General features: G+C 38.2%; 2 protein-coding genes across 3 annotated transcripts; one reads left to right on the forward strand and one right to left on the reverse strand.

The window, feature by feature from the left end:
• The first annotated feature begins 507 nt into the window (after positions 1-507).
• Positions 508-6,130, forward strand: LOC113691409 (homogentisate solanesyltransferase, chloroplastic-like). Of its 2 annotated transcripts, XR_003448697.2 has the most exons (11): positions 662-1,058; positions 1,565-1,689; positions 1,773-1,919; positions 2,149-2,374; positions 2,776-2,849; positions 3,142-3,234; positions 3,567-3,684; positions 3,865-3,927; positions 4,826-4,858; positions 5,656-5,840; positions 5,928-6,130. XR_003448697.2 is itself a non-coding variant. In XM_027209537.2 (10 exons), the coding sequence occupies exons 1-10, from the start codon at positions 807-809 to the stop codon at positions 5,728-5,730; spliced, it is 1,206 nt and encodes a 401-aa protein (XP_027065338.1). In that variant the 5' UTR covers positions 508-806; the 3' UTR covers positions 5,731-6,130. The 2 variants fall into 2 exon arrangements, 1 of the variants encoding a protein (XP_027065338.1); XM_027209537.2 differs by having other exon boundaries at positions 508-1,058; positions 5,656-6,130.
• A 1,041-nt stretch (positions 6,131-7,171) lies between these two features.
• LOC113692344 (IQ domain-containing protein IQM6) lies at positions 7,172-11,461 on the reverse strand. Its single transcript, XM_027210741.2, has 9 exons — positions 11,071-11,461; positions 9,937-10,461; positions 9,514-9,625; positions 9,364-9,429; positions 9,186-9,274; positions 9,014-9,101; positions 8,571-8,810; positions 8,388-8,489; positions 7,172-8,120 (listed from the first exon to the last, which is right to left on the reverse strand). Exons 2-9 carry the CDS (start codon positions 10,404-10,406, stop codon positions 7,452-7,454), a joined length of 1,836 nt encoding a protein of 611 aa, XP_027066542.1. The 5' UTR covers positions 10,407-10,461; positions 11,071-11,461; the 3' UTR covers positions 7,172-7,451.
• Between the last annotated feature and the right edge of the window lie 947 nt (positions 11,462-12,408).

The raw sequence follows: 12,408 nt of genomic DNA on the forward strand, positions 1-12,408 counted from the left end.
ATATGAGATAAAAAGGTGATTGAGAATATAAAAAAATTTTTTTGAGAGATGTGTTTATGATGCAAGCGAAATATTATTTGAGATAATAGTGCTGTCCAAACACTCCTCGAATCCGACCCGAACTTTTGACCAAATTGCTTGCGAGCAGTTCGACTCGCCATTACCCCTAACCTCAAATAAAAACTCAACTTCGGGGAGAATTACTATTAAGTGTGTGTGTGTGTGAGATGTCTTATTGTTTATTTACAACATAAACCTCTTGTGAATTTTTTTTGAGCCTTATTAACACTAGCAATTCGTTAATATTTTCATTGACTTGCCCATGATGTATCGCTCAACTCCTTGAAGGTCTAAATTGTGCCAGCTACTTATGACTAACAGCATAGTTTGTTTAAAAAAGACGAATTTTAGATTAATAGATTATCGATCCATATGGTAATTTGGCAGGTAGTTTTTGGTTTTGAAGGGATTCATATGAATATATTCAACATCTGCTACACATCATGCATCGCTTATTGTACCGTACATTGTGATTTTTCAAAGGCAAATACAACACATTCAACTGAAAGAAGAAGGGGAAGAGGGGTAAAAAGTGAAAAAAGGGAAAGCAAGAAGGGAAATAGAAGAGAATCAAAAACTAAACCAAAAAAATTTCAGCACTGCTGGCTGATTGATTAAAGCTACTCGCAGTAGTGGTTCGGATACCGAATTTCTTGCTCACCAGTCACCAGTCAGCCCCAGCTCACCAAGCCCGCCAGTTCCCTCCCCGTCTTCCAGTGCTGCCCAGCTTCCATCCAAACATTTTTATGGAGCTTGCAATTGCATTACCATCTTCCTCTTCCCTTCGAATTTCAGCTGTTTCCATTCGTCCAGAAGCTGCTCCCTACTGTTCAAGAAATGCGCCACAGGAGTTCAGACTGCCCGCTTACAAAGTTGCAGAGCTGGGAGCGCTCAAATCTTCCCATCTTTTGTCTTCTTCAAATGGGTTTATTCTGAGTCCAATTGCGCTCTCATCGACTACTTCCACAACTAAGCACCGCAGGCGCTTTTCCATCTGGGTATCTTCAAACTTCCCCTCCCTTGCTTCCTTGCTACTCATTACCTTCTACTACGACATGATGATTAAGGAATGACATCCGCATAAGTAATAGATGATATTTTGGTCTTAATTATTAGTCGGACTCCACTATTAATGAAAACAATAATAAGAATAAGTTATTCTTTTTAGCTGATTGCAGGCAGCAAATTTGACCCACCCCATTTCCCATTTACGTTCTAAATTGCTTGCAGTTTCCTAATAACCACCATAAAGAAAGCAACTTTCTACTGACAAAGTTATAACTTACTCATACATCTAAGTGCCTTAAGTGTTTCGCTCCAATTTAATTGCGAAGACGAGCTTATAAGCTTAATCATGCTGTTGTTGAATTGCTGACTCAATCTGCAGAGCAATTCTTGACTGCCAATTGTATTTGCATGTTGTGGAAATAATATGCTTGATCTCCTTAAACATGGCATAACTGGAACGCTGGTTTGATTTATTGTATAGAATTAATTCTTCTAGGCTTGCTCTGAAGTTGGTACTGCTGGATCCTCCGATCCTTTCTTAAGCAAAGTATCACAGTTCAAAGATGCCTTCTGGAGATTTCTGAGGCCTCATACTATTCGAGGAACAGCATTAGGATCAGTGTAAGTAGTGGTTACTCTCAATGTGTTCTTAAATGTGTCTCCACTTACAGTTTACTGAAGTTCACATTCTCTTTCTTTGACAGCTCATTAGTGGCAAGAGCTCTGATTGAGAACCCAAATTTGATAAGGTGGTCATTGTTGTTGAAGGCTCTATCTGGTCTTCTTGCTCTCATATGCGGAAATGGTTACATAGTGGGCATAAATCAGATATATGACATTGGTATCGACAAGTAAGCCAACATCACTGCTACCAAATGTCAAAGTTTGATGTAGAAACCACAAGCATATATCTCTAAGCAACACATAGATACATGTATATGGAGGGACCCTTGTAAACTAGGTTTGTCCCAGAAAAATAAATAGGAGGGGCAAACTCAATGAATAGCTGCTTACAGTGTAATATGCTGCGATGAAATCATTTGCTTATAGCTGTTTCATCTGCTGTTCTCTTGATTTCAGGGTAAACAAACCTTATTTGCCCATAGCTGCGGGAGATCTTTCCGTAAAATCTGCATGGTTTTTGGTGCTTTTTCTTGCAGTGGCTGGCGTTTTGATTGTTGGACTGAATTTTGGTCCATTCATCTCAGCGCTGTACTGCCTTGGTCTTTTTCTTGGCACTATTTATTCTGTTCCCCCATTCCGCATGAAGAGATATCCAGTTGTAGCATTTCTTATAATTGCCACGGTACAATTTTTGCCTTTTCTCCATGAAAACTTTCCTTTACATTTGTCAGACCAAAGCTTTATCAACTGGGAAGAGAGACTAATTTTCATTCCATGATAAAGAACTTTTGGCTATAGCGACTTCTTATCGTCAGCAATAGTTTATGGTGATATAAAGATATTTGTCTTTGAATTTGTCCCATAATGAATGTGCACAAGAAGGAAGGAAAATACAGTTACAGATGCATTTTACTGGATCCTGACTTATTGTTACTCAATTTCCTAACCCTGTTCCCCCTCTCAAAGCCAAAAATTCGGTTAAAACATGTATAACTGTTTGATTAGTTTTTGATTAGTTTAAGTTTTGCTTTCCCCTGTTATTCATTTCCCATGGATTGGTTATAAATGGGCTGATTTTTGCAGGTACGTGGTTTTCTTCTTAATTATGGTGTGTATTATGCGACAAGAGCTGCTCTTGGTTTATCATTTGAGTGGAGGTGAGTTCTCATTCAATGCTGTAAGCAATATTTAGTCAAAAGCATATTGTATACCCTATGTTACCTTCCTCCCTCCCTCCGCAATCTCTGATAAAGCAAAGGACAACAGAAAACAAGAATTGGGGCTTACACTGATCACTGGAATAGATCAAGTCATAGTTTTGGAATGGTCTCAAATCTTGTATTTCAGTCAGTGCACCTCATTAGTAAGGGTAATTATTAATTGAAGTTTGAATGATTTAGTAGGCCGTTTCAATTGACCAATGCTTCTACATGAAACTTTTGCCTGCAGCTCGCCTGTGGCTTTCATTACAACTTTTGTAACGTTATTTGCACTGGTTATTGCCATCACTAAGGATCTTCCAGATGTGGAGGGGGATCGCAAGTAAGTCACTATTGTATGATATCAGCACTAATTGGATGTATGATATCAAACTTTTACTGGACGAACCAATTTACCTTCTTTGTATGCAAAACATTTTCTCTTTATTTCTCGTTATTGTGATGGATGCTTTACCATGTTGGGTAAAACAGCTCATGTTTTCAAGTTTTACGTGCTCAATCCATCATTTGCTGCCATTACGCTGTTCTTTGCCCCAAAATGAGCTGCCTCCTATTTGCACTTACTTCATCTTCTTTTCATTTTTCGGAATGAAGTTGTTAACTTCTGTTACTTTACTCCTGGCTATTCTCCTTTTCTTTTGCAACATTCTTCAGGTTTCAGATATCTACTTTGGCAACAAAGCTTGGTGTAAGAAATATAGCATTTCTTGGTTCTGGGCTTCTATTAATAAATTACGTTGGTGCTGTTTTAGCAGCCATTTACTTGCCTCAGGTAAATGCTGAATCTTTACATATCTTATAATGATTGCCTTTGCACTATTTTCAATATTTACTAGAGCAGTGTTGTGATCATGTTAATTTTTAATATCAATGACGTAGAGATCAGGAACCTGTATTTTCTCCTGATAAGTGTCTATCGTGAGCGTATTTCTTCCATGTGTGATTCTTTCAGGCTTTCAGAGGTGGTTTAATGATACCCATACATGTTGTATTGGCTTTGAGTTTAGTTTTCCAGGTACCACTTCTATCACATACTTGCAAGTTTTGTGTCCCTTGATTGCTGATGTTTAATTCTTTCCACATCTTACTTAAAAAGGTGCGCAATAGGGTTCCCTATTTTCATAATTTGGGGCCAAATTTGGGTAGCATGGTGAGGATAGGAATGACTTCGGCTTTGTTTGATTGCTGTTGGGATATTTATGTTACAAAAAGTAACTAAATGGCGCCGCGCCCAAGTTTCACAACTGCACATTTTGAGCTGTCTTTACATGTGTGGCAAGTCAGTCCATCGGATGGTGGATTTATCATGAAAGTCCTATCAAAATAGGTGATATAAGTTGAGCTTGCACAGTTTCTTGCCACTTGATTCGTTCATAATTGGGTCCAGGTTTCTAGTGACCATTAATTCTTATGGAATCGAGGGATTACCATTATTTTCTGTATGTGCTACAAATGGAATCGGACAAGTCATCCTGGCATTTCACACTGGCAGAGAGCAGCTAACAAATATGTGTGGCTGTGTGTGCACGCAATTGTGTGGAGAGAGGGAGGGAGGGAGGGAGGGAGGGCGAGAGATAGGGGTAAAGCGCAAAGAGAAGTTGAGTGGTACTAAATGAAGCTCAAAACTCATGACGTTAAATCAGTCAGTTGTATTGAGTTCAAGAGGCAGAGCACATAACAGAGGGGGGTTATGGTCTCTCCTCCTTTTTCCCTACAGTTCTCAATCTGTAGACATGAATCCCAAGTGATGGCCTTGAAATTTCTAACATCTCTATACTTAGCTGAAACTTACTGAAAAAGGAAAGTCAAGTAAAAGTACTTATGTGATACTTCAAGTAATCTACTTCTGTATCTATTCTTTGCTATCCAGCTGCACTTCTATTACACTGGCATTTTGTTTTATCTATTTTCAGGCATGGCTACTGGAAAGAGCAAACTATACCAAGGTAATCACATATGTAACATTCATGTTTTGCTCGTAAGTTTTTTACTGTAATTCAATTTTAGCAGTAAAAAATTGGTGAATAGTGCATATTGAAGTGTTCTTTTAACCCATCAGCCAATAATTCTTCATTAGTTTGATATGGCTGTGAATGCTACAAGTTGCACAAAAATGGAACCTTCTAACAAATTTTGCTTTTTACCAAATTTACGCCTTATGGGTAGTGCCACTCTGCTTCCATCCAATTGGAAATTGTTCTCTCTCTCGACTTTAGTCTCGACTTTTAGCCGGTCTGTGTGACATAAACCACTCTACTTTACCTACTACGTATGGAATAAAATTACTTCTCAAGGTGAATCTGTGATTTGGAACTGAAGCGACATGCATGAATGGTGGCTTTATTGCCGTAACAGGAAAGAAATTAGAAAAAGAAATTTAGTTACTGAAACAATTATGCAGGCATCCCTGGTCTTTATATTGTTTTCTTCAGCGGCATCGTTAGCTCTAATGGCATACTAGTAGATCAAGGAAATTAATACTATGATTTGGAAAGTTGTGCATGCCCAAATGAATCATCTTAGATAGGGATAATAAGGGCGGGCGGGAATGACTTGGGTATTGTAAATCTCTGTCTCAATTTGATATTCTCTTAAATTTCTGGGTAATCATTCTTGTTTCCCATTTTTCATTTTGCTTTTCCCGTTGGAACTTAGGTTCTAGATAAATAACTAGCACTTTTGTAATAACTCCAGTATGCGTGATTCAGCATAGAGATATTCTAATGATGATCTGATCTTGCAGGAAGCAATCTTAGCATTCTATCGTTTCATATGGAATCTCTTTTACTCGGAGTACATAATCTTTCCTTTCATTTAGCCGTTTGGTATTTTAACCTGAAGATATAGCTCAACATGTGTCCAGAAGGGTTTTCAAGCGGCTGTAGGCTACTTCTCCCATCACCTCAGGATGGCATCGACAGGCTTCTGGTGGAGCTTTTCTGCTCTCTTGCTTGTGTCTTTGGCTGCCCTGCCCTGAGGTGGAATAATGTATAATTTGGCTTCTGTTTTGAACAGGTCTTTGAGTCAGGTAGAAAGAGCAAAGAGGTGGTAGAATGAGGGAAATTTCTTGTACGTCTCTGGTCAACTTACACATAATATTAAAAGTTAGACCTTGTACCAATTGCCTATAAAGTGACAGAAAATCTAAACATTTTGTATCTATGAAGAATAGGATAAAGCTGTACAGATTTATCATTTCTGAATCAGCACTTTGGACTTCCAGGGCTCCCCTAAATAAAGAGTAATAGTAGTAGTATTGGAGTTGGTTAGAAGTCTCAGTCAGAGTCTGATGACTAATGCTTCTTATTCACTTGCTAAAGAACGGGATTACCAACTTCAGACTTGGTCCAAAATTCCAAATGCGCGTGGAAGCAGAAAACCAACAAGAAATAAAGCATACTTCTGTCCAGGCCTTTAAGGACTCAGGAAACGACCAATTCTTATCTTTTCACGTCCATATCAACTCCAAAATGTGGAAAAAAGGGAACAAAGAAAATGGCTAGTCCGCGTCTGCCATTTCTGTGAAATTGCGAGACCACAAAAAGGAGTGAAAAGTCCCTGAATTCCAAGTTGAAGTCCATCTCCACTCCCTTTTGGAAGATCAGGTCATCGTGTGTAACATCATTCTGTAGGGCGGTCGCCGCCCTCAAACGTCAAAGACAGAGTTGCCAAGTTGACGTCCAACTTCCTTCTTGGGGCACAAGCTGAAGAGGGTCCCAATCCGGAGCAAAACTGAATCCTTGACCCTTGTCTACTAAGGCTCTGGACTTGCAACTTCCAAGCCAATATCTTGTTTGGATTGTAGTCTTTCGCAGATTTTTCGTGAACGCATTTTTCAATCGCTTTTTTACCTCACATACATCAGGTCGCTACAGTAGTATATTCTTTTGCAAAAACTCTTAAAAATAGAGTAGTGTATTCCAATGGGCTCCTAACTTTTCTTTTATTTTCTCTTTTTCGCTTTAGATAAAAATGAAATTTGGCGTTTCTTGGCTCATACTGTTTGGTTCATTTCCAATGCACAGTTCAGTAGTTTGCCCTTGTTTCCCACTAAAAGCAAGTAGGGATAGAAAACATTTCTGGTTAAGTAAGTTAGTTTTACATTTTATGCAAATTATGCAATTTGGTTTAGTTTAATAGTACTACTTTTTTGGCTTGTTAAATTGACTGGAAGATCCAAGAACTTGCACATGCCCAAAAGTTCGTCGGCAATAACCAAATCCCTAGAAGTAAGCCGAGAAACGGAAAAGAAAATGATATGATAACTATAATTCTCTCTTGATCTTGTATATATGATCAGAAAAAGAATGAATTAGGTACACATGAAGGATACTGAGAATCTGCAGTCCATCTCCTCAGACTTCATGATGTACAGAAAGATTGTATCAAAGAATGATTCAAAGAATGCAAACGACTTACAAAGGAAAAAAAGATCATCCCTACACTAGAAGGAGCAGAAAGTAGAATGGAAAAGCCTTCTTTTCTGCAGTTTCGTCTATACACCTGTTAATCTGAAATTTCTAGCTAATATCTATGCTGTTAAGAACCAAGTGGACTTCTGCCCGGGGTTTCCCTGCAAAAGTTTGGAGTTAGAGATTTCCTGGGAGACGAAAAACTGGTCCTTGGAGACAGATTCACCAGCTCCAAGCCACGAACTTGAAGCTCCGAAGGATAGTCCCTGACACATCCAATCCGTGGACCAGCTCCTGTTGTCCATTTACAAGACAATTGCTTAGCTAACTGATAAGATTTCATTCCTTTATGCGAAAATATTCTCTTAATAATCTTTTCTTTTGGAATGGCTTCTTCTTCGTCTTCTTCAACATCCTCATCGAACAGATTTTCTTTGGAAACTGAGAAATCAGAGTCGGACAAGTTCTCTTCCGCTGTTTCATATCCATCCGCCGGAGTTTCACCGCCAATTTGATGCTCTTGTTCCTCCTGATTCTTGAACAACTCCAACATATCCTCCCTTTTAGGTATTTCAAGTACAGAAATCTTTGAGTGAAGTCCTCGAGACCACCTCGATATTTGCGGTGGTAAATTCTCGGTGCCCATGCAATATTTCTTGATCGAATCAACTTTCTCTCTTTCGGAGCTTTTAGCATCAGCATCATCACCAGCTCGACTGAAATCTGGTTCTGATATGGTTTTTCGAAGACTTTGTTTCCTAACAAAGACTTCTTCCTCCTCACCGGTTGGGGCTCTCTGCACAAAGGACAGAAAAATTAATCGACATATCAATCAATCATTTCAGAAATATTGTACCTTCCTGGGACATAGAAAATTATTGAAAGAACCTGTTGATTGATGAAGTGACAAGACTCTGTAAATTACACAGGCGCAACCTATTCATCTCCAAGACATCATAGACATAACCAAGTAACTAAAGCTAAATATGTCCATTAAAGTGCCCCACAACATTTTCATTTATGTTCATATCTTATCGTGCAAAGGCAAGATCAGCAACTCTACCTGGACAACAGTGAGGTCGACATTTTTTTGCTTAAGGAATGACATAAGTTCTTCAAAATTTTCTTCTGTTGGGAGGTAATGGCCACTGTGAGGCCAGACAGCCTATGAAACCAAATGATTTGCATTAGAAACGATGAAACTGCAGCAAGTAAACAATTGAAAGGCACAATACTAGTTCTCTACCTTTAGAATGCCATCTTCCACTACTAATCTCCCAGCAGATAATGTAGCACCACCTGCCAAGAAACTTGAATGCTGAAATGTGCCTTTCTTTTTCAGCCCAACATACAAGACCTTGGAGACACTGAGAACGAAAATCCACTTCGCATCCTCAGGACCGCCTCTTGTATCTAGAAGCTGTCCGCTTTCTTTGTACTTGAACTTTCCGTCCTCTATTACAACTTCATACGCCATTCTTTCTATCTGTGGCAATAAACAAATTTATTAACTCATGAACTCTTGAATCGCGCTCAAGACCATCATCACTTACCGTGTAACTGTAATTACTGTGTGTATTTATCTATTAATAGCCGAAGTTAAGGATTGATTTCCCAGTTGTCTACATGAGATTAACCGTTCTTTCTGAAAAAAAAAAAAACCGAAGTCAAGGATGAGATGAAGCTCACCGGCCCAAGATACTTTATGCATTGTTGATGAAGTTTTGATCGAGGGCATTTCTCAAGATTTACTTCTTTACCTTCTCCAATATCAAGCCTGCAAATCAAGTTTGAAGCGATTATGATGCTGAAGAAATTCCTTCTTATCTCATACTTGTTTTACGAGTAAAATACAGCTTACCAGTAGAAGAAGGGCTGTTTACTCTCACACTGAAGCCAGTTGACATAATAAAATTGAAGATTATGGCCATATCGATGACGGGGATCAATCTATTAGAGTTATGCAAAGGAGTTAACAAATGACTTGAAAAGAGTAAAGAGGATTTATCACTTGAACCTTCATTTGAAAGAGTACTCACAGCCTCAAGCCAATGTTGCAAAGCAAGTTTGCGTGCCTTTTTATCCTTTGACAAACCTTTCCCTACCTGATAATGGTGAGAAAGATGCCAATTAAGTACTCAAACAAGATGCAACAATGAACTATGCATATACTATTTCAAACATACTACCTTAGCCGCTCTTGTTCTTGCCCTCGACCAACGTGAAATTGCTGTTTCAGGTTTCTCGTCAAAGAATGACACAGAAGTGCGCTTGAGTTCAGCAAAATCCAACAACTTCCACCTGGAGACGACACGATTAAGCTAAAACTGGAAATTTAAAGAGTATAAAGAAGAAAGAGATTCCCAAGATACCACTCTTTCACAATGGGAATATTTCCTTTGTGTTTGTATTTACATGCTACTGCATTTTGGAACAAAGTCATGCGAGTTGAGTATGCTGCCAGTCTCTAAACGAGACCTTCAAACTCTATCAATTACTTTGTGATGGATGCATGACTATGATTAAATGATATGCAGCGAAAAAACAGAATCAAAACAGAACTGCAGTGCATGATTCTTTTAATACCATACTTAATAATAGTTGATACTAACCATCTTTGTTCCACTAGAACCGCACAATCTGCTAGTTGCCTTCTGGTTCGGAAACTTTTATATGTTTTCTGCAGCTTTAGAGCAGCCATATCTCTATCATTGGCAGGACCTGGCGAGGGCGTTGCTATAGATTTCTCAAACACACTATCTGGGGCAGGTGACGTTGGAGGGACTTGCTTGCTCTTGGCATTGATTGATGCAATAATTCCTGCGTTTTCTACATCAAAGGCAGGAGCTTTCAGTGATATCTCTAATTCCCGGCCTTTAAAGCTGAGAGACCCTTCAAGGATCATTTTTCCAGAATCGAAAGACTTCATCGCTGCTTTAGAATCAGAATCTCTACCGTTAAAACTAACAGAACGTATTACAGCTTTTACATCACCACGTTCAAAACTTATTTGTCTAACTAAAAGGGATTCCAATTGACCATCCAAATCATGCGATAAAGGGCATGAAAAAGACATCCCCATTTCTCTCCAGAATGCAGGGATGTCCGATTCCAAACCAACAGATATGTACTTTGATCTGCACCAAGGGAAAGGGAATGAAATTAGTTCACCCAAGGACTGCATCAAAGTGATATTTCATGTAATCAAATTTACGTACAAACAACAGCTCAGATACAGCTGTTAGACAACTATGTATCACCAACTCTTGAGTAGCTAATGCGAAGCACAGTACGAGGAAATAAAAGTCCAACCCGCCATTCCCGAAAAAAAAAAAAATCTAATATAACAAATAACCGTATACAAGAAAGAAGAATTCGTCAACTAGAATGATGCCCAATAGCCAGTAAAAGTTAGTAGTATTTCTTTACAGTTACATCCCACAAATCAAGAAACGTTCCATATTCTTCAAAAGAATGCAATTCAAATCCGTACAATGAGATTCAAATCTCACAACGGTAGAGCATCAGAACTGTAGCAAAATAAGAATATCAGTCCAAAAACTCAAGTTTAATCGATCAATCACTAAAGAAATGTCTGCATTAAAGAATCTCTTTGCCACCCCATTTGACCATATATTATCACGATCAGAAAAACCATTACAACCCTTTTTCTGCGACAAACATAGACGTACCAATCTAAGTACAACAGCCATAAAGATTGCAGAAAGTTGGGAGTTTTTCTTTACCTCGTATGACTAGCGCCTGCCTGAAAATATTACGACGGTATATTCAAAAAATGCAAATAAGATAGGGAACTGGGACGATCCCAGAAAGGGATGGTGAAAAGAGAATTAGAAGGCAAGTTTAAGGAAGATAAACAGATGACAGGAATGTGAGAGAGAGCGTGTAATGTGGGGGTGACGAGGTAATGAAAAGGAAGAAGCTTTATCGGTTTTGGTCATCAAAAGTTAAGGAGAAAATTTGGTATTCGTTAGTCCCACTTCTCTTCCCCTCTTTTCTCTCCGTGTCCAAAACGGGGTGAAGCCAAAGGACTCGACTGAATTTTAGAAAGAGTTGTAAGGCAAGGTACATTGGCTGTCCTTGCTTATCTAACAAACTCTTATCTCATTTCTGCTCAATTTATAGGGAAAGAGAGCTACTGGGGCTTGTTCTGCAACGCATAGATGCACAATTTTCCAACCACGTGTTCTACTTCTTGACTGCCTCAGGAAGCTTCAAGCGAATTACATAAGCTAGAAAAATAGTTTAGTACTGGAAATGGTGGCCTCGGGATTTGGATACACAGTCATCATATATGATATATTTTGAGGTTTCATGGGTTGCATTCATGGCCATGGTCATTATTTATGACAATACCATCTAACCAAAATGCTACTACAATTAAAAAATGTTTCTTGTGGTTGATTTCAATCTGGCCTTGCTGTTACTCTTTTGTTTTCTTCGGCACAAATGAGGTGGCAAAGATCAAATAAGTATATTATCGTAACAGGATATCAGGATCATGGATGCTTCGGTTCTCTTATTTGTTTTTCTTCTTTTTTTTTTTTATTTCTAATGCTTTTAAAGGTTCTTTAGAATTTAACAGAGTTTATTTACTTGACAATTATAAAAAAGGGATAATTTTAGAAACCTCCCTTGAGATTTGCAGCGATTGCAACCACCTTCCTTAAGGTTTGAAAAATTGTAGAAACCTCCCCTAGAAAATATATTTTGGTGACAAATGATGATGTAAGCACAAAATGTCTAATGAATGTCATACATTGCCCCTATTTGACTTACAAAACATTTTCAGAATTCCTTTTTTTTCCCTTTGCTAAGTTCATTGTGAAGAAACTGCTTTTAACAAATGCATCCCTATTAGTAGGTTATTTACATATAGAAATAAGCAAGGATTGTAATTTCGCACATAAAATTTTTTACATTTTTCACAAGTACATTTCCCAATCACCATCTAATTTTATATATATCAGATCGTTACAACACATTTTCTATAAACTCCGAAAAATAACAATCCAAACAGTGCAAATTTCTTTTCCCTTTACACCCATTTTTCATTTAAAATT

The sequence above is a fragment of the Coffea arabica genome, chromosome 6c, assembly GCF_036785885.1.
Source record: "Coffea arabica cultivar ET-39 chromosome 6c, Coffea Arabica ET-39 HiFi, whole genome shotgun sequence".
NCBI lineage: Eukaryota > Viridiplantae > Streptophyta > Magnoliopsida > Gentianales > Rubiaceae > Coffea > Coffea arabica.